General features: G+C 41.3%; 1 protein-coding gene across 2 annotated transcripts in view; it reads left to right on the forward strand.

Annotated features, from left to right (window-relative positions):
* Positions 1-25,218, forward strand: part of LOC104052011 (bifunctional heparan sulfate N-deacetylase/N-sulfotransferase 4) — a 106,707-nt gene that overhangs the window by 8,675 nt on the left and 72,814 nt on the right. For both annotated transcript variants that reach the window (XR_010372812.1, XM_064450567.1), the window contains exon 2: positions 7,246-8,491. Coding sequence is in view for 1 of the 2 variants with exons in the window: in XM_064450567.1 (XP_064306637.1) it covers positions 7,511-8,491 (981 nt within the window). In the remaining variant the exon portion in view is untranslated. The remainder of the gene's footprint in view (positions 1-7,245; positions 8,492-25,218) is intronic.

Consider the following 25,218-nt stretch of genomic DNA (forward strand, 5'->3'; position numbering starts at 1 on the left):
AACACAAATCAGTCTATTGAAACTGGATAGCTAATTGACAGCCTTATAAAAGTAGAAAACAGTAACAGAATAGATGGACTGTAATAAAACATATGATACAGCATCTCACAAAAGTTTTATTTGAAAAGTTAAATGAATTCAAATTGGCTTCCATTGAAGCATTAAACTATGAATTGAAAAGTGATGAAGAGCCATTAACCAAGCGAGCTCAGAAGATTTGTTGCATCAGGTCAGGAGGAATGTTTTGCAGGCTGCCTCAGGAAAACATGTGAGGCCCGTTTTTATTCACCAGCTTCAGTCTAAAGGACTGGGGCACTCATAGGATGTTCGTTACACCTGCACCCTCCGCTAATCTCACTGGGAAAGCAAAGCATCTACTCCAGGGACTCAATCCTGTAGGTCACGCACAACGTCGTACCATGGGAACCTCTGCTGTGTTTTCAGCCACCGCTTTCTGCCATGACATTTTGGCTCTGTCATCATGGCTTAAGCAGTGAGCTTCTGACATTCAGACCATCTCTCAACACCTCCTTTTCATCCTCGGTAGTTCAATTACTTTTCTACAGATGTCAGGAGGGTTGTAAAGCCACCTATCTGTTGAAGGGCATTACACAAGAGCAAGGGGCTATTGCTTCCAACACAGCCATGGGTCTGCCTAATGACCTTGCAAAAGTCAGACTTGTAACCAAGAATAATGCTATTTAGCTTTTATAATTTTTTGGTGAGCTACTGGTAAGAAGTGATAGATCTTATTTCCATCACCCGGGCAAGACAGACACATTCATTGGAAATAGGATTGAGACAATATTTTAAGCCTGGCCACAAAGCTAAGGTCTTTTGCCTGAAGACGTCAAAATATACCAAAGTATACATACAGTGATATATATTGATATTCACCAGGTAATATTTTTCCACATATGGAGCTGCACAGAAGGTGAACGTGGTCATTAACACCTACCCACTGAGATGGTGACTGGAGCCACCCTGTCAAGAAACAAGAAATACATATATAGGTTCTCTGTTCATGGCATGTTTGTGGTCCTTCCACACCTGGAAGCGTGGAAGAAAAGAAGAATGAACTCAAGAAAAACCAGCAGTCAGTGATTTCTGAGAAAATATTTCAACTACTTATGTTCAAAAACACTACTGCGTTAGAGACCGATAAATTGTGACAGTTGGAGGAAACGTCACTGAAACATCATGGATGGGATATTATTGTGCATTTCTGGGTTGTCCAAATGACCATGGGACTGCTAGAAGTTAATGGGTCAGAAGAAAGAAGTGTTGAGGCTGAACATCAGGCAACATTCACCAGAAGTACGATCTGGTTAAGTCTTAGAATAAGTTTCAACTCAGGGTTAAGCAATGTGAAGTGCTACACATGGGCTGGAGAATCAAAGGAAGCAACAATTCTGTCAGGGAGGATTTGCAGAAAGAACAATACCTTCCTTACAGCCTCATTAGCTCACATTTGTAAGAGCATCCCACCAATTCACATAGATTATCTTTGCGGGGGATCTCATTAGCAGATGTTATAGTTACCTGTCTAAAAGCATCAATAAGGAAAAAAAAAACCAACCCTCTCGGTGATTCAGCAACTTCAGCCCACATATGCGTTAGTGAGAACATAATATGTCTGCTTACATGCTGATACAACGGTACATCTATCGTACGTGTTCAAGAAAGCGGGACTTACGGCAAGCGAGCGCTGGCTATCCGTGCGCCTTCAGAAGTATTAAAGGAATAGAAAGAATAATTACGAGGCTTTCTCTAATCACAGTTCCCTATGTCATTCAAAAGACAAGTAAACCACTGAAAATAAAGCAAGCCACTCCTTTAGTGTGCTTCAAATCAGACTTGACAATGCTAACCATGATAAAAAGAGATCAACTGGGGTGGTCCTGGAGGGAGACAAGCTCTTAGCTTTGCATGAATCTGTCTGCAGCAGTCAGGTGTTACCAGTTTATCAAGAGTGAGGAGTTTACAAACTTCCTAAGTACCTTTACACCATGTTTCCCTACTATCTTATAGATGCAGTAAGAGGTGGGGGTGTGCGCGCATCTGTGCATGTGTGAGACTACGTCTATGTGTAAAACCTATCTCCCAATATGCCTTTAGCTGCCTTTCTTCTTTATAGCTCCAAGTTCTGAAATCACCTGGAGAAGTTTAAAGCCAAAGAAACATAGAGTCAAAAGGGTCAAATAGCTGGCTTCCAAGTATTGTTTCATGCATAAGATCGTGCCAGCTTTTATTCCGTGCACAAATTGAGGTATTCAAACACTTTGCTTTATATTCATTGATTATTGACTTCAACCTCTGGCACCATTTAGCTTTCTGGAATCACACAAGATTATATGTGCGCTATAGACTGACCAAATTGCTGAAGATACTGAAAAATTGTGGTTTAACTTACAGATGATTATTCATTGAAAAGAGGTAGAAGTGCTGAGCAGCCCCTCCACTCAGAAATTATAAGACAGAGTTCGAACAAAGTTAGAAGACCTGCAACAGCTTTTACCAGCTGAGAAGCTGTTCTTACCCTGGGTAAAAGTTTTCTAAGACCTTGTGGTAAGCTATGAGCAGCTGGCATCAACACACCTCATAAGCAAAGCCACATTTCTAAACACAAAACATGGAGAACTTCATTAAGCTTAAAAACAAAAAAAGAAAAAAAAAAGAAAAAGAAAGCAAAAATTACTTTCAAGAAAGCAACTGCATTTCATGAGCTCAGTAAAAAAGTCTCTTGGAAACTTTCCTGAGAAAAAAGCTGGGCTTTCCCTCTGCAGTGAATAGAAACCCTGAACTTTTTGCTAATGGTCAACAGGAGTCATTTTTCACTCAAATCAGTTTGCTATTTTTCTGTATTGAATGAGCAGTCATACGTAAGGAGCAGCAAGTAGGTATCATGGATCATTGGACTGCTAATAAATGGCAGGAGTCATACAAGCCTAGAAAGGAAGGGAAAGAGGAAAGAGTTTGCATTAATTTTTTAGCCTAAAGGGAAGTTTTCTATATAGAAAATAAAGACATTCTGACTTCTGATTTATGCTGGAGCGAGATGAGAGGAAACCTCTGGCCTGCCTCCAGATGAATTACCCGTAGAGCGTTCTGTTCTGCTACAGGCAGGCAACCAGAGATGACCGTATTGCAAGGGATCAACAAGTGTCCTGCTCCTCTACTCAGCACTGTAATCAGCAACAGGCTCCTACCCTGCTGCAGATGTGAAGTCTATTAGCTTAGTCCATAGGGTGATGTTTGCTTAACATCATCTAGGAAGCTCTCTGCTTCCTAGACGCTGAACTAGATCAGAGATCCCTAGCCTACCTACAAGGAGAGGTCAGAACAGGAGAAGAGCTTACGACAGCCCTGCGAGGCAGGGCTGTCCCTGCCCTTTGGTCAGGCTGGCAGCCCACGCAGCGAGTACTCGCCACCGTCCTCCTGCCACAGCCAGACTGCTCACATATCACCTGTTTCCCCTGATGGATGATGGAAGGCAGCAACTCTCACCCTTAATGGAGTCTTCCCTATTTACCCAGGCAAGAACTTCATTATTTCAGCTATCCCTCATAAGCAATTAATAGCTACCTTTGCAATACGTAACTGCCTTCTGCAACATCTGTGTTGCCCCCGCTGATTAACAAGCATCTTGACCAAATTAGGTGCAACTAAACCACTAAGCCCTGTGAGGCGGCCTGTGTTACAGGAACTGGACCATGAAAGAATCGGCTTTAATTCCTGAAGCAATGTTAACACATGGTATTAATAAGAAGCTGTTTCTCTTCACTATTGTGCTATTGGTTTTAAATAGTTGAGTCCTAATCGCTCAATCAATCATCTTCAAAAATCAGTATGCTTTAAGCATCAATCAAATGCATTTTTATGGGGAAGCAGGAAGCATTATTTAGCAAGGAGGCAGCAATTTTTAAACCTCTTTTTCTCTGGCTGCCTGAATTAAAGAAAAATTACAGTTCCTGCAGATGGCTGTGGCATCACAACAGACTTATATTGCAGAGTTCTGCCCTTTCCGGGGAAGGGCCCCATCTCTGGGAAGTCAGCTGAACGCAAGACTGAGGATCTACCGAAGGACCAGCCCTTGATTCCTCAATCAAACGTACCCAGCTTTGGGCTGTACCCCTGAAGAGTCAATGAATCAGCTGACCAGTGACCTTAGGAACACAGGACCTCAAACACCATTTTTAAAAATGAAACTACATTAGTAATGCTAATTATGAAATATGGCCTATTTTCATGTTTTTCAAATTAATATAGCACAGAAGTACTCCAAAGATATTTGAATTTCTGAGCCAATATAAAGCTGTTGAACTTTAAGGGGGAGAGTTTCAAAGGCACAAACGGCACTTAACTTCCAATTATGTCTTGGAAAATGTCCCACTAATGGCTAATATAGCTGATTTATTTTCATAAACTTTAATTACTTCACACTTTTTTTTTTTTCCGGAATAGTATAATCAGTTCAACAGAGCAGTTCAAACACAATGTGCAAACTAAAAAGATCTGCTCCAGTGCCAGGTTTCCATATGCAAATTTTAATTCCTTATCAATTCTAATATTTAGACATCTAGATATGTGTGAATACTTGCACTTGTTATAATATCGGCACACAAGAGATGCACTAGTCTACATTAAATCTGATTACTAATATTTTAACTGGAAGAGATTTTACCAATGTTATTTGGATCAAATAATTTGCGATGAATACTGTATTTTTGTTTTGGCTAGTATAAAGTCAGGGGCTTCCCAGATTTCAGCAACACAAGCAATAGCAGCAGCAAAGATCTGGCTCGTGAAGTGTGTTATTTTGACAGCTTGCAATGCCAGTACCTGGGGGATCCAGCAGGACAGAACAGTGAGGAAAAGATGTGCACTTGCCGGTCTCCTTGCATGCTATTCCCTTGCGCTACAGGTGTAGGCTGAGACATTTGGTAAGCATTCGGTGTGATTTACTGGCAGATTTCTTAGAGCAGAAGTACTGATTTTTATTTATGTTTAAACATAAGAGTCTTAATCAAGGTGGTTTACCTGGCCCTGAGGATTTCCGAGACCCTTCTGGAAAGAGCCTGCCTGCAGGCAGGGCTGTCTGCTCTGTGAGTCGAGGTGAGAGCAGGTGCTGTCTGCTAAAAAGCAGGAAAATATTGCCCTCTAGTGCTGAAAGCAAGCAGAGAACGTGGAGTCCAAGAGAGGTTTTTAATTATTATTTTCAAGATACCTGCCTACCTCATGCTCGCAGAACTAAGGCTTGGTGCAATTAGCCGTGTTGTGGGCAGATAGATTACCCACCCAGCGAGGCTGCCCTTCCCACGGAGAGCAATTCTCCCGATCCGATAAACCCTCAGAGTCGGGCTGAGTGACTCATCAACGTCACCAAAACTGAAACACAGCCTCACAGAGGATGCTTCATTTGATCCGGTTTTATCTTTTGATAAAATCTTAATTGGAGGTTTAATAAGCAGCGAGATCCTGGCAAGCAGACAGAAACGCGGAACAAGGGAAGCACCAAAGGGGGGCAAATACTCTTAAAATTATCAGAATAATTTTTATTTCCTAGTAATAGCTGCGATTTCTTTTTTATTTCTTCTCTCATACATAATACATTGCTAAATACAGAACATTTGTCTTATTTCTGTTCATGGATAAACTACCCACCTTGCTCACCTTTTGGCCAATTGCTGTGTGACGCGCAGCAGGGTCGCTGATGGAGTAGCCCACAACACAGGGGTACGAATCTCCTAGCAAGCTTCCAACCGAGAAAGGAAAAACAGATAAAAGCCTGAACCTGGCAAAGTCACAAATGGCCTCAGCAACAACTCCCTCTCTCTAAACTGCGAGAGCAGCAACAAGCCTTTCATGAGCAAGTAGACCTATTAATTCAGTTACTCCAGCGTTCTGTTCATTGCTCGATAAGCTCCCCAGAGCAGTAGAGCACTAACACTAGGAAGGTGGCAAACGAGGCATTTAAAGCAAAATTAAGACTTTTCACCTGCATTTTTAAGATCCTGAACTGACACGATCAAGAGCTTCCTTAGAACTGTATACCGGAGGCATTAAATACACTGGTAGGCATATTTCTTCAGTACCTTTCTTACAAGCATTTTCCAGTTCTAAGTGTAAAGCTTAAGGTGAATGAGTAGTTTTCAGAATGAAACTCACAATGTAATCTGAGTTAACGGAGGAGGAGACATCAACTGACAAGTGTCTGCCCAGAAATCGCGTTTCTTCCTTGCAGTTCAAAAATCATCCATTGTTTACAGTCTCACATTGTTCCAATAGGTAAACAATATCAATAATTCAGAAAGATGTTAATTCCTATTTAAATCCATAGAGCAGCATGGGCTATTTATTTAGTTTTAATTGACTCTGAGTCATATGGTTTATTGTTACTAGTGGTAATTTTGCATGAATTCAGGTAGAACTACCAGGAATTGCACGAGGGCTTCAGAGCTGGCCAGGCTGTCAGGTTTAAGCACCGCAAACTTCAGCCTTGCAGCACAGCAGGGACAGACCAAAGGCCCGGCCCTTTAGCTGGAGGTGTCACGGCCCAGGGCACACACGTACGTGCCTGCTCAGAGCTTGCCGAACAACTCCCTTTCATGCCCCCCTGATGGAGGCAGAGGCATGCACAGCTGTACCCTGCAGTTTTAGTAGCCTATTCATTTATTTGGGAAATCCATGTGCAACCTTTATCGTTCCAGACAGTCTTTAAACGCACCATAAAGTACTGATCACCCTAGGTACAGAATCAAAACCAGAGAGAAGAGACCTTTCCTCGAAGTCCTCTCGTGTCTATGACTTTGATTTCATTAGTTTTCACAGTCCCACACAGGATTTCTTACCCCTTTCAAAACAGGTAGTTCGAGTTTGACCTGGAACATGGCCCATATTTAACAAACATTTACTTTGTCCTAATTTTGTCCTCCAATCTTTAGTCATTCCCATTTGCAATAGAAATGAGCCATTTTAGATAAGAAATGCCCATAAATGGAGAGATCCATGTCCTCAAAAAGTTATGTTTAGGCTTATTTTTCTACCCTAAGAATACGGGAGAGCTGTTTAATGCAGCTTATCTTAATACATCGCAAAAGCAAGCAACACTGAGTGCTCCTTGAATTGTTCATAAACTTCCCTCTTAACTCAGATTACCAGTATCAATCACAGTCTTTATTAACGTGTGTTTTTAATTGCTTTATGGATTTTATTTTATTTACTCTCTTTTACTTCTTGTTGCAGATAATGTTAAGAGTCCTCTTCATTGATTATTGGCAGCTGCTGTATTCTGAGAAAACCTCTTTCAATTTAGCTTTCCGGATCCTTTGACTTCCCGCTCCAACAGCTTTATAACCTCCCCGACAGCTTCATAAATGCACTGCAATGGTCACATGAACGTCTCGGGAGGGGAATCGGCGCCTCTGCACCTCCTCGTTCCTATGGCACTTTAGGAAGAGAGAACAAAAAAAAGCGGCAAGTCCAACAGAAGTTGGAAGTCCTGCGAAAGATGAATCTAATCGTGAAGCTCCGCAGAAGTTTCAGAACGCTGGTCATTCTCCTGGCGACCTTCTGCTTGGCAAGTATTGTCATTTCTGCCTATTACCTCTACACCGGCTACAAGCAGGAAATGGCCCTCGTGGAAGCCACCGGAGAAGCGGAGTGCGAAGACCTCAAACTTCTACCGTACAGGTCCTCGGAGCTGAAAACAGCTAAGCCAATTGATCCATCTAAAACTGATCCCACTGTCCTCCTGTTCGTGGAAAGCCAGTACTCCCAGCTGGGGCAAGATATCATAGCCATTCTCGAGTCCAGCAGATTTCAGTACCACATGGTCATCACGCCAGCTAAGGGGGATATTCCCCCTCTCACAGACAACGGAAGAGGAAAATACACGATCGTTATATATGAGAATATCTTAAAATATGTATCCATGGACTCGTGGAATAGAGAGCTTCTGGAAAAATACTGTGTGGAATACAGTGTTAGCATAATTGGTTTTCATAAAGCCAACGAGAACAGCTCCCCAAGTACAAAACTGAAAGGATTGCCATTACATCTGTACAATAATGTAGCCCTCAAAGACTGTGTGGTAAACCCTCAGTCTCCCCTGCTGCGCATTACCAAAGCGCCAAGGGTTGAGAAAGGTCCGCTGCCTGGCGAAGACTGGACAGTTTTCCAGTTTAACCATTCTACCTACCAACCCGTGATTTTAACCGAACTTCAGACCTCCAGGTCGCCCCCCGCAGCATTGCCAAAGGCTGCTCTGTATGCAACCGTCATCCAAGACTTGGGGCTTCATGACGGGATTCAAAGAGTCCTTTTTGGAAACAACCTGACCTTCTGGCTGCACAAACTGATCTTTATTGATGCCATCTCTTTCCTGTCGGGGAAGAAGCTCACCTTGTCCTTGGATAGGTACATCCTGGTTGACATAGATGACATCTTTGTTGGGAAGGAGGGAACGAGGATGAACATCAACGATGTGAAGGTAAGGCAAGAATTGGGGGATACCATCCCAGATACATGTACGTGCAAATGGGTATTTAAAAAAGAGACAAAGCTTGACCAAGCTGGCAAGCTCCATTTCCTGGTAAAGGCTGAAAGTGCACAAACATAACTAGCAGGTACAGAAACTATAACCTGAGATTACTTTAAAAGTCTGTTTACCCACATATGTACAGAGATGCATTCACGTATGTGTATATACAGTGATACATAGAGATGGCCTCACACAGTACTGCATATAGTGAATGTACTGGCTGCCTCTTGCTTCTATAGGTTCTGCTCAAGGGATTCACCCAGAGCACCTGGGTAACAAGGGAGACCTATTATTCCTCACAGAAGAGAGATCTTTCTTTAAAACACATAAAAATATATCTATTTCTGGATCAAGTTTGCTGCTGAGATATCTGAATTTTTAGATAACAATGTTTTCCCTATGCACATACAGACAGACATACACATGTATATATGTGGCATATGTAATACCATTTATAGGCATTTTCCGTATTCTTTCTCTTACTGCTTCTGAAAAGTAGGCAGAACAATAGAAGATGGTTGCCTTTTTAAAGCTCACATAGCTGTCACTATATTTAAAAAGACCAAAAAGACCAAAAGGCAAAAAAGCCTGGAAAAGTCACATTTTGACTTACAAGAATTAGCAATATAATTTTCACTAGCAGACTAGTAGATAAGCATTTAAAGTTACCAGTGACAGGACAGAAGCCTAGCCTACACTTTAGCAAGTGTCAGAATCATCTGCTATGGTGAAAAGCCCACAGACTATACTTCAGAGGCTCTTTTAAACTTATTTTCATAGTCTGTAGTACCCAGGGATGCCATTAGATTTGTTCAGAGTAATTTTCAAAGATGTGTGAAACTTGCAAAGAATAGACAGGACTCAATAGCACGACAGTTGTTTCATTGCAATTTTTCACATGTGGGAATCGTCCTAGTCAGAGATTAACTGAAGTTCCTAAGCATGCAACATCACATTCAAGCCTTTAGGATAAAGTGTTGTGTTTTTTTTTTTCCCTGTAAATACCCCAATGCTTTCATGGGCAATAAGCAAGTCTTTTGTTTTTAAACATGGATTTCTATTTTGTTTCTTAATCCTTATTTCCATTTCTCCAACTTCTATATTCATCTGCCTCCTCATCCAGCTCATTAAGAGAGGTATCGAAATATCCAGCAAAAGCAGTAGCCTCATATACAATTAAAACTATTTTGCACATCAGAACAGTTTGGGTAGTTCTATTAGCCAAACCAGGCATGTGAATGCTCATCAGTGCTGATTTCTAGCACCAGGCACTCCAAGTAGCTGGTGTCTTGAGATCTGAGCGCTGCGCACAAGCTCAGTGATCAAGTGCACTCACTCTGGAAATAGATGACAAAATGCTCTGAGGAAGGGCTTGTATACAAGAGGAAATTAACTGGAAAGGCAGTTGCGGAACAAGTTTTTCAGCAATAGATTTCTGCATGCACATTTTTGCAAGTGTTTTTTTTTCTGATGTGGTTTACTCCACTAAGGAAGTCTATTATTCTACATTGTTTAAACAGCCCCTGTTACTACAAGAAGAGCATCCACACAGAGTCACTTGGAAATTCAAATCCATCTTTTGACTGGAATGATCTCAGTAGGCAGAAAAAACCCCCAGTCACCTCCTTTATGTTCCAGCAATTGACAACATCACTAGGCAAACTTTTCCACCAGCACTTGGCACAGGCTCAGAACCACCTTCCCATCAAGCGCTCTTCTGGGGACAATAAAAAGTTTATCTCCCTCTCAGATGACGCCCACATAAACAGAGTAAAGCCACTCTGCAACTTGACCATCCATTGATATTGTGCCCTTAGCATTGTGGGTTTCATTTCAAATCAGTTACATGGTACAAATTTGTTCCTCGGGGTATTTCACAAACAGTTGATACGCAAATCGGTCTGTTCTTATAGACTGGACATTCCCAGAATCCATTAATATTCAAAACAGGATGCATGCTAATGAACATAATGCTGAAATCAGAGTGTACTTTGGTTAGTTTACAATAAAGGATAATTACAGCCAGTTAGAGAACAATCTCCCAAGTCACTTGGGGAAGGAGGCAATTAAGAACCAGCGGGCTTGCCTTCTCCCCTTAAAGCAGAGCAGCTTCTTTGCTCAAAAGGCAAGATAGCAAAGGGAGATGATATTTAAGAGGCTGGTATTTAAGTGATGTCAAAGTATTACCGTGCATTTGGAAGCAGCACCTGGGGCCAGCTGCTCAGTAGGGGTTGTGTTTTCACAGCAGGTGAGAGGCTGTTTCTGACACCCGGTGGCACCTTGAGGTTTAGGGGCGGGTTGTGCTTGTCCCGTAAGGGTATGATAAGGGTGCATGTGTGCATGGCTCAAATAGCTAGAGAGACTAGCACAGGCTCTGTGTGTTGTTCAACAAGATATTTGGACCATCTCTTTTGTTTCCTGAACAGCACATTACAGGTATACTTAGCACAAAAAAAAAACCCCACACCCCCACAGTCCACATTTCTAATGTCACACACTTCAAAACTCATTTCATCCTGTCCCCTACAATGCAAGTTTAAAACATGACCATCACCAATATAAAAGAAAATATTTGTTATTTGTTTTGTTTTTGAAACTCTGTATAAGAGAAGCACGTAAAGCAGTGCTTGGAATGAAACAACTTCTCAACACAGTACAATCCACCGCATTATGCCACATCACTACTTCTCCAATTCCTTCAGTTGTTAGCGTTTGTTACTGCAAACAGCGTAGGTTCACTCTGCAGGATTATACAGACTCTCGGTTAGGCTCTCCTAAGGTGCCAGGCACACCCGCGTCCCTTGGGAACGCTTTCATACACGGCAGATTCCCAGGTGCGTGCAAGAAAACTGCAGACGAACAGTTACACACCTCCTAAACTGTATTAAAAATACAACTAAATAACATCACTCTGCTCAACCTCTTAGGCATTTCCTTCCAGTGGCCAAAAGTATAATAACTGCCAACCCAAAGGACACACGACTAGAAATGAGTCTTCTGATGATAACAGTATTCATACGTAACAAAACCCAAGTAACAGTGTTCCTGTGTAACTTCTTCCTGCAACTCAAATGTTTTTATCCCTTCATAAAGCCATTTCTCAATTAGGTGCTTTGGGGATATATATATATATAGTTTTATAAAGGGTGGCATCAGAGATTAGATAACAGAGTTGTTATGGCATCTGTTTACCACAAAAGATCTCCTAGTCCCTTGTATTACAGAAGTTGTGCAAGGTCATATCTGGCTAAGTAATTAAACAGGAACTCCGCAGAGCCACAGAAAGCTATTTTCCCAAGCTTTGCGGAGATCTATCTTGAGCCTAGTGAGCCTCTGCAAATGAATTTCTCCCTTCTCCTCCTACCAATATATTATCTCACTGCTTGATTTTTAGAAGGCAAAAGACTCAAGAATTCATCAGTTAATTTGCAGAATTACTGAATTCATGTACTTGCAGATTGTATCGGTTCCCAGTCACACAAGTCCAGGATCGCTGGCATCAGTGACTTAGCAAAAAAAACCCTAGAAGTGTCTGGTTATGCTGTGTCTGGGATTGCCACACAGAAGGAATACCAGACTTCTACCTTTAAAGCCTCATTTTAACTGAGCACAAACAGAGCTGCATTACCCAAACAGGTAATAAGACCTTGCTAAAGTCTTTTTTTGTTGTTGTTGCTAAGGTATGAGCTAATACAATATTTACTCACCCAGGAAGAGCTCAAGGCAGCAACCAGGGCTTTTGCAACACCTTTCACAAATACACTTTCTATTGTTAACTAAAAAAAACCCCTGCAAGATCAAAATACAAGCTAAGGCTCCTACTATTTAATACATTAAAAAAAAAAAAAAACCCAAACAAAAAAACCCAAAAGACCAAAAGCATTAACCTTTTACTTTCTACCCTCCTCTTAACTCTAGGACTCACACTGCAGCATAGCTTCCCTTCTATAGCCTTCTTCCAGGTGGGATCTCTCAGGAGCCACCTGCTTCCCTCTCTTCCCCTACTCTCCCAGCTGGAGCTGATAATCAAAGAGAAATCGCTCATCCCAGCACCATCACGTCACAAAACCCCTTTCTCTAAAAGCTGCACTTCCTTTTTCTGTATCCTCTCTAATTGCTGCCATAAAGGCAGGAGCATCCTTGTGCTTTCTGAGATACTATGAAATGATGGAGCTATGCTTGGGAATGCCCTTTGTGTCACTGTTGACTGCAGCCCCTCTTTGTCCTTGCTGCACCGAATAGCCTGTCTGCTTTCTGCCCCCTTCTTCCACGCTAAGCTTCTGCCCACTTACTTCAGTGGAAATAAGAATTACATGAGTCTCTGACACTTCCTCGCTTCCACAAGTCTGCATTTTGTCTCTGACCTTCACCATCATTAGAATGCCTTGAACACTTAAAGGCTGTGATTTCTTGCTCATTTTAGTATTTTAAAGACAGTAATTCATGTTGGAGTTGCATCTTTTCTGATAATTCCAAATTAAAGGGTACTGGCTCAGCAGGAGGCTGAGCTCAACAACTGAATCTCTCCAGCATATGCTTTTTTCTGATCTTTCTGCAAGGACAATTGCTTTCAGGTGAAATAATTAGAAACGTCTGGGTCACATCACCAGGCATGGCAGAATAATAGTACAAAGCTGCAGGTGGGCACAGGGTGGGTAAAGCTCTGTGTTGCTGTGTGCAAACTCTCCTCCCTGTCCATGCAAAGTCTAAATGCCCTTTGAAAGAAGGAATTTAATAAACTGTTGTAGACCAACGCTCATTCCTACTTCAGTTCTGCTGGGACGCCTTACCTCTCGTGCTGTTGGGAGTTGGTGGTACAGGCTCAAGTCAGGCAGGTGGACGAGGAAACTATTTATCAACGGCAATAACGCATTTCTGCATCCCTTTGTAGAATGTGGCATCTAGTGTCATGGAATGTGCCCGGCTTTCTGTAGAAGTTTGCCAGCAGTAGTCAAGACCAGAACTAAGAGTCAGGAAGGATTATAATGGATACCTGGATTTCTAACTTAGGTTTCTGAAGAGTTTTTCCAGGTGCTCTATTCTCTTGTACCATTCCTGTACTCTTACACAGTAGGGAAGATTGTGATGCAAGTTACAGCAGCCCAATATCTCAATTTTCATCCAGTTAGTTCCAAATGTACTCCATGTCAATCCCCAATTTCTTTGCTTTAGCAAAATCTGAAACTCCTAATGCTACGAATAGGAACTAGAAACAAATGTTTGTTTTTATTGTTCATTCAGCTGCGGCTTTTTCCTGCAGCAGAAGCTGCCAACAGCAATCGCTTCCTTGCCGGTAGTGTGAGATGCAATAGCCATCCCTATAGCCTTTTCATAATAGCAAACTCCCGCCAGTAAAGTAACCACACCAACTGATAATACAAGGAGAAACTAAAAACAGAAGACGTATGAGCATAGGAAGCTAGAGGAGACAGCCAAGCATTAGTCATTGTAGGCTGCGGTGCCCTTATGTCACCTTTTAAAGCATTTGAGAGGGCCAATGAGGAACACAATGAGGTGAAATTCTGCAGTTGCCACTTTTGGATGGTCTTAAACACTTTAAAAATGAATTTAAAAAGCAGCTGAGAAGGCAGTATAAGAAAAATTTAATAATGAGAAAATCTTTTTAAAAATGGGAGTGTCTACTTCATTCTGCTTCAGCAGAGATGACAGTTCATTCAATATTTTCCTTGTTCAGGTCTCTTGAATCACCCAACTCTTTCTGCAATAATTTGAGCGTTGAATACTGCTCAAGTGCCTTGTCAAGATACATCACACAAAACTTCCTTTGTTTCAATAAAGCCTGTTCTTTCATTCAGAATTTCAGTCCTGATGTAGATAAAAAACACAATTCCTTTGCCATCAGCAAAACATTTATTTTTCTCCTTGGCGGCCTGGCGGATTGACTGTCTATCCAAGTACCCTGCCTGAATTATAATAGATTTGGGGGTTTCTCATCTGCCAGGTTTCCCACGGAAGATATGGTAGGTCTTGACAGTGTTTTATACAGTCTTGCCAGAAAACAAATTCTGGTGGCTCTTATTTTCTAGCTCTTTCATTTCATTAGCTTAGACAATTACGTTCCTTCCATGTGTCCCACTCATAAAAGGGTACCTCCATCATTCGGTTGAAGGAAGATATTCCTGAATGTTTGAAAACTCACTCGGTGTTCTGTCCTAGAGAGCACACTGGTTCTTTGTCTGCTGGCTTACAAAACTCCAAACAGTGCAATTGGATATTGTTTGTTCAAGCTCCACAAAATTATCACAAATCTGATTTTTTTTTATCCCAAGGAAAGACGTTTAATCTTTCACAAAGCAAGCAAATGAATTTAAAAAAAACACAACCAAACCAAACCAAACAAAAAAAAAAAACAACAGAGAAAAATCATCCCTCATTCTTCCAGCTTCTTAACTAGCTCTAAGAATTTGGTAGAGCTTAATTTTGAAACATAAACAATTCTGAAATTCTGAAAAAACAGCACAATGCCTTTCAAAATATAGAGGAGCGGGTTTTTTTAGTTATTGGTCTAATTCAGAAATCTCTAGTGCTCACAGCCTGTGCTCAGCATCATTGACTCACGATACATTCCTTTGTCTATACTTCTGCTGGTTTCCTGGATTTGTACTGATTTCTCAAATCCCTTCTCCGAAATAATTCTGAAGTCATAGGTTGTATCATACTGCAGTATCTTTCCAGGATATACGTGGAACACTTTGATTTAGCTTCACTTAGTTTAATTTAAATCATTTTTGGAACATTTAGGGGATCTGCAAGAGCCAAAACCCATGGCAGCTTTATATGAACCTCTCAAGAGGCTTACATTAACCTGAGTTTTAAAACAATGTGTATTAGTTAAGAAGGAGCAATAACAATTGCTTCCTGCGTAGCAAAATCACACTCTCTGAAATGATCAAATACCTTTCTAGAAAGGCGAGCCAATGCAGACTTAAAGAGCAGTCGTAATTATTGCCTTAAAAGCACTTGATACAGCAATAAACACGTTACCGTGAATGCCATATGTAATGCCGTTACTTTAGTAGCAGTGTTACTTAAGCAACTTTAAATATGCCTTTGTCATCCGAATGTGAGCAGAAGTAACAACACTTGGAGCAAAAGCTCAATTTAGTATCATTAGCATTATTCAAATGATTTGAAAATGGCAATGCTCAGGAAAAGGGTGAATAGATGGAAGGATGGACAAACGGATGAGATAACAGTGAAAATCTCAAAGAGAAAAGGAGAACTTTGAAACTTAAAATATTTAGCAATAATTAACCAGGCATTTTCTGCCCACCTCTGTATCATAACGTAGTATGGAAACAAATCTTTGCCTAAGCCTTGTTTCAAATTCTTAGACAGATCTATCTACTATCTATCCATATGCCTATATATGCATATGCTCACACAAAAGAAATTTATGATCATCTTTGTCTCTTCTACGAATATGGCCATAGACCCATTCCGTTAGTACTTTTACCTCTAACGTTATAGGTCTCCACCTGCCTTCTTTCCATACAGGTGTAATAATGTAAGGCCTTTTAGGTAAAAGTTACCAAATTCATAGAATCATAGAATCATTAAGGTCGGAAAAGACCTCTAGGATCATCAAGTCCAACCATCAACCCAATAATACCATTGCTCCTAAAATTCCAGCTTACGCAGAGGGCGGAATAAAAGTCTAGCAAGAGCAGCGCCTCAAACGCCGGGCTTGGTGTCCCTCTAAAGCACAAAATTACTTTCTAGTAGATGGACACTGTCTATTAATTACCATTCCTGAAAGTAAACGTCACATGCCAGCACCTGGCTCTTCAAAACTGACAAATCGCAAGCAGATTGCTATACCAGAAAATGGCATAACCTTCAAGCTAAACCTCCTGCTTCATTTCAGGAAAAAAAATAAATGCCTTTGGCCAAAATCTAGGATGTGACCCTTGCTCTTAGTGAGTTGTGCATTCATCTACGGGGAGATTTAGGCTTTCCCCAAAGGGCTAGGCAATTTTCTTAAGGGTTTCCTTTTCCTCTGGACATATACAGAGTCCAAATACTTTTGTAGAGACACAAGAACAAATGACCTTCTGAATCCATCGTTCAACATGAGTCATGCATAGCTTGGAATAGTAAGAATGAGTCATACGTTGCTTTCAGCAGAGTTTGTCAGAGAGTAGTGCTTTGCATACAAACACAGTAATTCATCTGGAGAAATTCACTTCACAAGAAACTATTTTATTTAGGAAATTTCATATGGTCTGTGTGTAGCTACTTTAATAAATAAACACAAAAAAATCAAATTATTTCATTGAACATTTGAAATTGTGAAAGTTTGATGTAGTTACTTCGCCGCTGAAGGAGAGGTCTGTGCATCAGAGAGTTTCTTGGGTTTTTTTTGCAAAGATCATAAGCACACACACAAAGACTCAAACCTGATGAGAAAATCATCCTGCCTTTTATGTTTATGGAGATAATAATATTCTGGTGACTGGCCAAGCAAAAGAAGATAAAATCATGCAACGTTTTCAGGGTTTGCTGTGAAAGCACGAGCTGTAATAAAACACTACGCGATGCATTGTGGTTTTCCATCAGATGCCGACTCGTTAGACCTGATGGTCAGTTTTTGACCTATTGGCATGGCAACTCTCCAGCCCTTTGCGGAGACACAAATCAAGGCTCTCCAGCTTAAAACCAAGAGCGCCAACGGCAAGCGATGGGTAAACCCTTCGTTATTTGCTAGCGTTTAACGGCTCTCTCGGGAAGGTCTGGCAGGTACGCTTATAGCTGCCATCCCGGCTTCTGTGAACAGGTACACATTTGGGATTCTCGGGCACCAAGCAGTGCCCATCAGTCTCTCACTTTATACCAGGCCCTGCGGCAAAGCAGTATTGCTAGGGCTTTCAAAGGACAATGGTCAGAACCTGCAGATGGTTGGCTCTCCAGATGCCAATCTCCTGAAGAAGGCTAACATCTGTGCACACCAGGTTAGCACTGCACCAGCAGTGCTGAACGCTGATCCATCCATCTTTATTGTCAGGTCCCCGCACACGTTGTAGTTTCAGTTGATTCTAGGGAGTTTCTTTGTCATTGACAAGATATATAGCAGGCTGAACGAGAAATAGATGGGAGATCACCTTGTCCTCCATTGCCGTGGCCCATGCTACAGGTGCATGCCACTGCCAGTGTCCCAGGAGGAGAGGCAGCCTGTTCTCAGAGAGCAGGGCAGCGCTCACAGCCATAAGTATAAAGCTCTTTTCAACTTGCCTCGGTTGTTTCCATACTAGGGTTGACTGGGAATATTTGTACCAGGACACACGACAGTGCTGATGTTATCTGGGGCTTCCAGCACCCATGAAACCTTGCCCATGCTCACATAAACTTACGAAACAGTGGAAACATGGACACCATAGTGCTGGGAAGTTCCTGAAAAATCTTGCCCTTCCATAGACTCCCAGAGCCCCCTTGCTTAGGAATTTTACAAGATCACTTTGGCTTTCTGCTGCGTGCTGCATGCATGCCTGGAAGCACCTGCGGGGGGTTAGAGATTAGCGTGTCTCAAATGTAGCCTCCCGTGACTGTGTTTGCAGAGATCCCTGTTTGCTCCCCACTCCTCTGAACCCCCTCACCGAGAGACTTTCGCTTCTTTCATGCGTTTTTGCCGCCAGTACAGATTACTCATTCACCGGGTCGGGAGAGCTGCTGTTTATTTACTACTGCACACATGCTAGCAGCAACAAGGCTCCCCATAAATCCCTGTTTCTTCACTGCCAGCCTATTCTCAGTTCAGTAGCAGGATGCCAACGCATCAGTTTTAGCTTACCCTTCATTTTCATTTCGTGGCCTTTAATGTCTTATCCATACATTTATTAGCGCTGCTATCTACACGTCCCTTTTACAGCGCCTGTTCTGCGTGCACAGTGGTACCCCTGCCAAGTGATGTACATGGATGCAGCATAGCTTTGTATCCGACTGTAATCATTTCCTGCAGGCAGCAAACACAATTACTACAGAAATACAGGAGGCGAGAGGAATAAAACTTTGGTCCTTATGGGCCGAATGCACAAGGTGATGTTTCTGCGGAGATTTTCTTAGAGATAAGACACAAAAGTAATTTGAGGACTGCTGCCCATAGAGCGTCATCGCCCACAGATGAGTCGCCACACATTACATTTTTATTTTGACGGCAACCTTTTATTCTGGAAACATTGACCTAGTAAAGTAATACTTCTCCTCACAATTAGCTTTCTCTCTGTGCCAGAACATGCAGTGGTCCTAAAATCAGGGTTTCTAACTGTTTGTGCGATTCATCTGCATAGGACCTTACAGTGTAAGTCTCTTTTCTTTTATTAAAATCATATTTCTTTCACATTCTTGTTTTTACAATTGAATATAACCTTGTGAAAAAAACCTCGCTAGTCCGACTATACTTGCATAAACATGATTTTTGGTTGCTATTAATTCATTTCTCCAAAAAAAAGTACAAAAGAATTTTGGTCTTATGGGCAACTACAATACTATAATATAAGACTAGTGATTTAAACACGTCATTCATGTGGACAAAGTTTCTAACTTAGTACTGAAAATATTAAATATGATAAACTATCATTTCAATAGTTACAATGTTTTATACTGAATATTTTATAAAAGGTGAGAATTTCTCTCAAGAAATGCCAGGATGAAGACAAACAAAACTTTTTTATTTAACCATAAAAGAATTTCATTTGCAAAATTAACAGGAAAATGAAAGGATAAGTTATTCATAATTTCCTGCAAACCAGTGTATTAGTAAAAATACTCTGGAGCTTCCTGAACAGTGTTTTTGTTTATTAGGATTTGATTTATTGCAACGCATCCCACGTATTAAAGTTTTCTGATTTAAAACTCCAGCATTTATCTTGATTAGTATAGCATACGATAAAAACCTCTTGTACTTCCAGTTAACGTCAGCACAAACAGACTACTAAGGCAACGTGGTTTCTTTAAGGGTGACTTTGCCCGTTTAGAGTCCGCAGTTTGTCCCAGCCAGGCCTGTCATCCAAGCGCACGGAGCTCACAGGTGTTGTTCTGTGGGTAGGTTAAAGAATACGTGGACACAGTTTGGGAAGCAAAGTAGTTTCAACAAGGTGAAATTCTTGAGGTTGAGTGAAACTCTTACATTTTTCTTAATTTGGTTTTCGTGAGACAGGCCCTCCTAAATCCTGGATTCCTTTAAAAAAAGTCTCCTTTGTTTAATTAGCAGCAAGATGTATGGCAATCTAGCGAAGGTTAGAATAGCCTGTTCCTTTCTGAGGCCATTAAATTTGAGTGGTAAAGCCATTATCCCTCCTCTGGCTCACCTCAGAAAAGCAGAACCAGTGTCTGGCTGTTTTAACTTTCACCTGAAGGAAACTAATCCCTCGCCATCCCCAGACGTCCTCTATTAGCAAAACATCACCTCAGTGTTAATCTCCGATAAGATGCTTTCCTGAGGAAATAAAGCCACTGGTGATTCCCCCCCCCACCCTTCAGAAGCACAATTTACAAAGACCGTTTACCAAGCCACGACAGTTTCTCTAAATATCTATAAACCTTACTCTTTTCTACGTTTTTGTTCCTTCTTTATATTACCAGCACTCTTTTAATCTGCTGTTCACGTTTTCATCCAGACAGCACCCAAACAGAAGGGGGATCTGTGGTGTGATATACACTCAGCTTCTCTAGCACTACATCCACGCTATTTTTAACACTTCTGAATGGAGAAGGCTGAATTAGTTAGTTGAGAGAGTTTAATTTTAATTGATGTAGTCATTTAACTGGCCTTTTTTTTTCTTTTTTTTTTAAATCACAAATTAAATATATTAAAACTAGTACCTACTTCCCAATTCTTTCTGACCAAGGTACCGTGAAATTCAAAGAATTAGAGATTAGGATTTTAGTTTTCCTTCCTTCGATCTTGTTTATCCATTTGTCCTTGGACTACATGGGTGAAAACCCCTTGCAAAATGGCAAAGTGACAAGGTAGGGGAAAATGAAGTTTATGTTCATGTCACTCAGCCAACTTGGACTGCTCCAGTGAAACAGTTTCCTGTGGCAAAATATTGATTTATTAAATGCAGAATGTTCTGCCGGAATGTGATTTAAACAAAATTATATTCTGCCAGCTCATCTGCTCTGGCAGGCTGAAGGAAAAGTGGGCAGTTTGAAGAATATTAAAAAAAAAATAATTCCAAAAGATCATAATTAAATGTAGCTTTGGAATTGCTGATCTTCCAGAAATTAAAAAATGCAAATAATTCATACTCTGCTGAGACACTCTTTAAATATGAGAATATCCCAGGAAATGGATATTTCAGGTTTTTACTGCCTCGTCATTTTACGTAAAAGCCAGAATTATTAATGTAACTTTGACATTACACGTTAAATCCAAAATATCAACATTTAAGCAATTTCTAAAAGTTGTCTCGATGTTATACTTGAACTGCCTTGGTTGAAGCAGATTGAATCACGACACGGGCTTCGAGGACCTATGTTTTTCACCCCCAAACATCAGACCTTCAAGTAAAGGCTGTAGAAAGAATGTTTGCATTCACATTTTTGACACAGCATTTGCTTGCCTTCCCCAGAACTCATGAAATACTGGCTCTTAAAACTGTCAGGGATTCTTGAAAGCACGAGGGCTTCTTGCGTTGAGGTCCAATTGTTTTAACGGGGTAAATCTCAGCATAATTTTCCATTCCCCGGGTTTTTAAACCCCGCAGAAGCCTGTAGGTCTGCGCATTAGCCTGCTCATTAATCGTGTGGATACAAATCCAAGACCAGGATTGTTTTAGTTAATACAAGTTTTGATATTGATTTCAATACCAAGGGGGTTTGGCCTCAAAAATATTCTCTGCAAGAACAGCCCCGACCGCGACCTCAGGGCTTTGGAGAGCGGGAGGTGGCCATCTCTGGGGTGCCTGGGTGCTCCCCTCACCCTCGCTCCTATAGCCATAGGCACCGATAACATAGCTATGAGCAAGGACGACAGGCCAGACCCGCTACCTCTGCTTGGTTTATTGCTGGGAACGTGTGAGGAGAGAAGAAAGGCAGGAATCCTAGACGGGAGAGGGGCTGTAAGATGCCACGGGCAGCAGGTAGTAGCAGGGGAAAAGCAGCAAGGTGAAGAACAGAAGAACAGGGGAGAAAGGCTCAAGGGATGAGGATCAAAGTGGACGCTGGATCAGGGCTGTGCTCTCTCCATTTTCCAGTAATATTTAATCCCTGAGGGCTATAAGGACTGAAGGTCTCCTTTGTAATAAAATTTACTGTAGGTTTTTCAACAAATAAACATAAATATTTGGAAATTAATTGATTATACATGGATAAATAGGCATTAATCTATATGTATCTATAATTAATGGAGACTAAATACTCTATAATCTTATTAATTTAGGAAATATTTAATGGAGTTCCAGCATAAGTGTGAACTGCTGAGGCTACGCTTTGCACGGTTAATAATAATAATGCATTTCTTTTTTAAAAAAATAGGTTCCGCCGCAGAATGCGAATTCTTTAATAAAAAAGCTCTGCATGTGTCTTCCTAGTAACATATCCTAAGATTTATGTGCATCATAAACAGATATGTCTGTGGTATTATGAAGCGTAATTCCACTGTATTTGTTATTAGGAAAGGGAATAAGGTTTCCCATATGCTTTCACTATTATTTCTCTTGTAACTGGGAACATGCTGCCAGTACATTATCGGGAAATAAAAGCTACCCATCACTGCTGTAAATATTGCAAGGTGGGTGTTACAGAGCAGCTCTGTGTTAAAGACCAGAGGGGATTTACTCTCAGCCTTCAGGCAGCAGGTATGTTTCAAAGCTCAGCAACAAGAGGCAAAGCCTCAGACTAGTGACGCTTTGTCATTTGTTTGCTTAATAAAAGGAAACAGTTTGAGTTGACAACACGCACACTGATTTCAGGAGTTTAGGATGATGCCAAAGGGAGGTTTAGAAATTCCCAAAGATCAGGATCTTGGCTGAGACTTGGATGTAAAATGACTTATGCTCCGCTTACTCTTTGTCTCTCCTTCCAAGACTTTGTGCAGGATAAGAGGAAACTCCCTTCTATTCCCTGGTGTGTTGATAGCTGATACTAGAGCAGGCTAAGCCACGGGGGGAAAGAAACTGTCTTTAGAAAAGGGAGTTTATTACTCTTCTACCATTATTGTTATGGCTTACTTTGGGCGGGGCGGGGGGGGGCACGGCCAACAAGCCCCTGGATGTTGCACGGCGCATTCTCCAAAGGCAGTACAATGTCCACCCTCTGACACGAGGGTGCAACGGGGCAGCGTGGTGCTGATTGAGCACCCTTTGAGTGCTCGCCAGGCTAGAGTAAAATCACTTGAAACCATTTAACTGACTAAATGTGTTGGGGGAAGATTTTTGTCTGAATCGGGTACCTTCATAAGTACTTGTTCTCGCTTTCCTCTGTTGCTGTATCGGACAATATTATGTCCCGTGCCAGCGTAAGAGGATGAACTTGTACCTGTGAAAAGCTACAGGTCACTACAATATACATAGGCACAGGGCTGTGCCTGCAGACCTATATGTATGCAAAAGGCTGGAAAGAGGTCACTGTAGGACAGCTAAAACCAGTCTTCTAATATTCTCCTGCCATTAAACTGATCAAACCCAGCTGCTATTCATCATATAGAAATACTCTGGGATCAGTAACTTCAGTGGCTGGTTACTGGTGCTATAGCCACAGACAGCAAATGTTTGAGGTGTGCTAAAGCCCAGCAGAGAGAGGGGCAAAGAAGGGGGAATGCAGAGCCCATAGAAGAGCTTAAGGAATAAGGAAGATTTTCCACAATGGACAAATACCACCTATCTTTTAGCTACTGCTCATCTTTCAACCGCAAGTTCTTCTCATTATTTGAACGCACACCTTGTTCAAACAATCCCATTTGGGTAGCAGAGCATTAGCCATGTAAAACCTATTGGAACAAGCCAATATTTATGATTCTTAAACAGCTATTCCCATATAAAGTAAAATTATGGCACTCACCACAGCTAGGAGTAATAGAAGCTCTCACTTCAGAAATGAATAGAAATTTAGTGTAGCACCTATAATTAAAACGTTGATACTTTGCTGAACATATTTTTCTCTGTTTAGTGCTCCTGAGTTACATGGATTCATACTTTACACTGCAAATAGCTACACAGATTTCAATGGGAATATTTAGAGAGAAAAATACTACCTATAATGACAAAGATCAAAAGCAACTGGATTTAAAAGTTCACTGGCTCAGTAATGGTGCTTCCTGTCTGCCATGAAAATGCATGTAAGTGGCTTTGAAATAGGAATATTTTTAAAATAAAAAACAAAACTAACTTCCCCCCCCCGCCCAACCTTTCTGTGCATCTTTTGTTTTCTGAGATAATACTATGCAAGCATTTAATGTGCTGGTGAGCTTAGCTTTCTTCACTGTTCCTAAGTGCTAGAAACTTATTTGCCATCTAGATTGACAGCTGGTGTTCTCGATATGTGAGAACAGAGAAAAACCAAAAATTTCAACTATTGTGAGACTTACAAAAGGATCACAAACATTAGAAACACTGGTTTTCACTCTATTATTGTTGTCATCAGACATTATTATGCTTGGAAGACATACCCCTCTTCTAGAACGTGGGCTGAATCTTTCACCAGAAAAAGTTCCCTGTGGAAGGCTCTATATACGACGGGAATGTGTTCTCATACAAATGATAAGTTGGCCAACAGAATTAAGAAGTTTCAAAATTATGTTCCCATTCTTTTCCAAGCAGCCAAGAAAACATGTCGTAAAAGACATCAGTAAACACTCTCTGATTAAAAAATTCTTGCTAGAAATATTTACTCTCCCTTCCAAATAATTCACTTTGTGTACTTATGGCAAGGCACAGCATTCATCCTGTGTAATTTAGAAAATCAGGGATGAGGAACTTGAAGAGAGCGCAAGCATACTTTTCTAAGAGGAAATACTTTGCAGATGCACGATGCTTGGGGAAATTCAATGCATTCCAATACCAAAAAAGGTTGTTTGTCAGAAGCAGTTTTAGAAGCCCTGGGGATAAGTCATCCCTGTCAAGAATGATTTAGCAATATTTAGAGAGGGATGAGCTCTATCAGACAGCAACAATTTCACCCAAAACCTCTTTTTCTCTCTGGTGGCTGAAACTCCCTGCCAGACCTCCTACTGATGGGGCGAGGAAGCAGCTACTGTCCTTGCTCAGGGTCTTCTCCAGAGCCTGGCGAGCCAGCCGGTCCTCCTCTTCCCCGCTCAGGGGGCTTGGGACGGGCTGGCTTGCTGTGAGCACCTACACAAGATTAAGCTGGGAAGGCCAGAGGGGACCATTGTGATAATTTGGTGTGACATCCTAAATAACACAGGGCATGGAAACTCATCCAGCAGTGTGGGCATCCAGCTTCAACTGTCACAACCAGCAGAAGCCTGGACTTATCTGCTGCCCCTGGATCTGCCTTGGGTTGTGGTGCCAGGTAGAAGGGCTCCCTGTTACCAGAAGTTTCCTTCCTAGGAAGTCACTGGGAGGGCTGCAAGACTTTTTCATCCTTTTCAACAATTACATCGTACAACTCGAATTTCTCAAGGGGGCAGGTTTAAGTTTTTTTCAAGTCTCTAATCCGGAGTGATCCAAAGAAGGGCAGCACTTCAAGTTTGCTCTGAG

This window comes from Phalacrocorax carbo, chromosome 4, assembly GCF_963921805.1.
Source record: "Phalacrocorax carbo chromosome 4, bPhaCar2.1, whole genome shotgun sequence".
Classification (NCBI taxonomy): domain Eukaryota; kingdom Metazoa; phylum Chordata; class Aves; order Suliformes; family Phalacrocoracidae; genus Phalacrocorax; species Phalacrocorax carbo.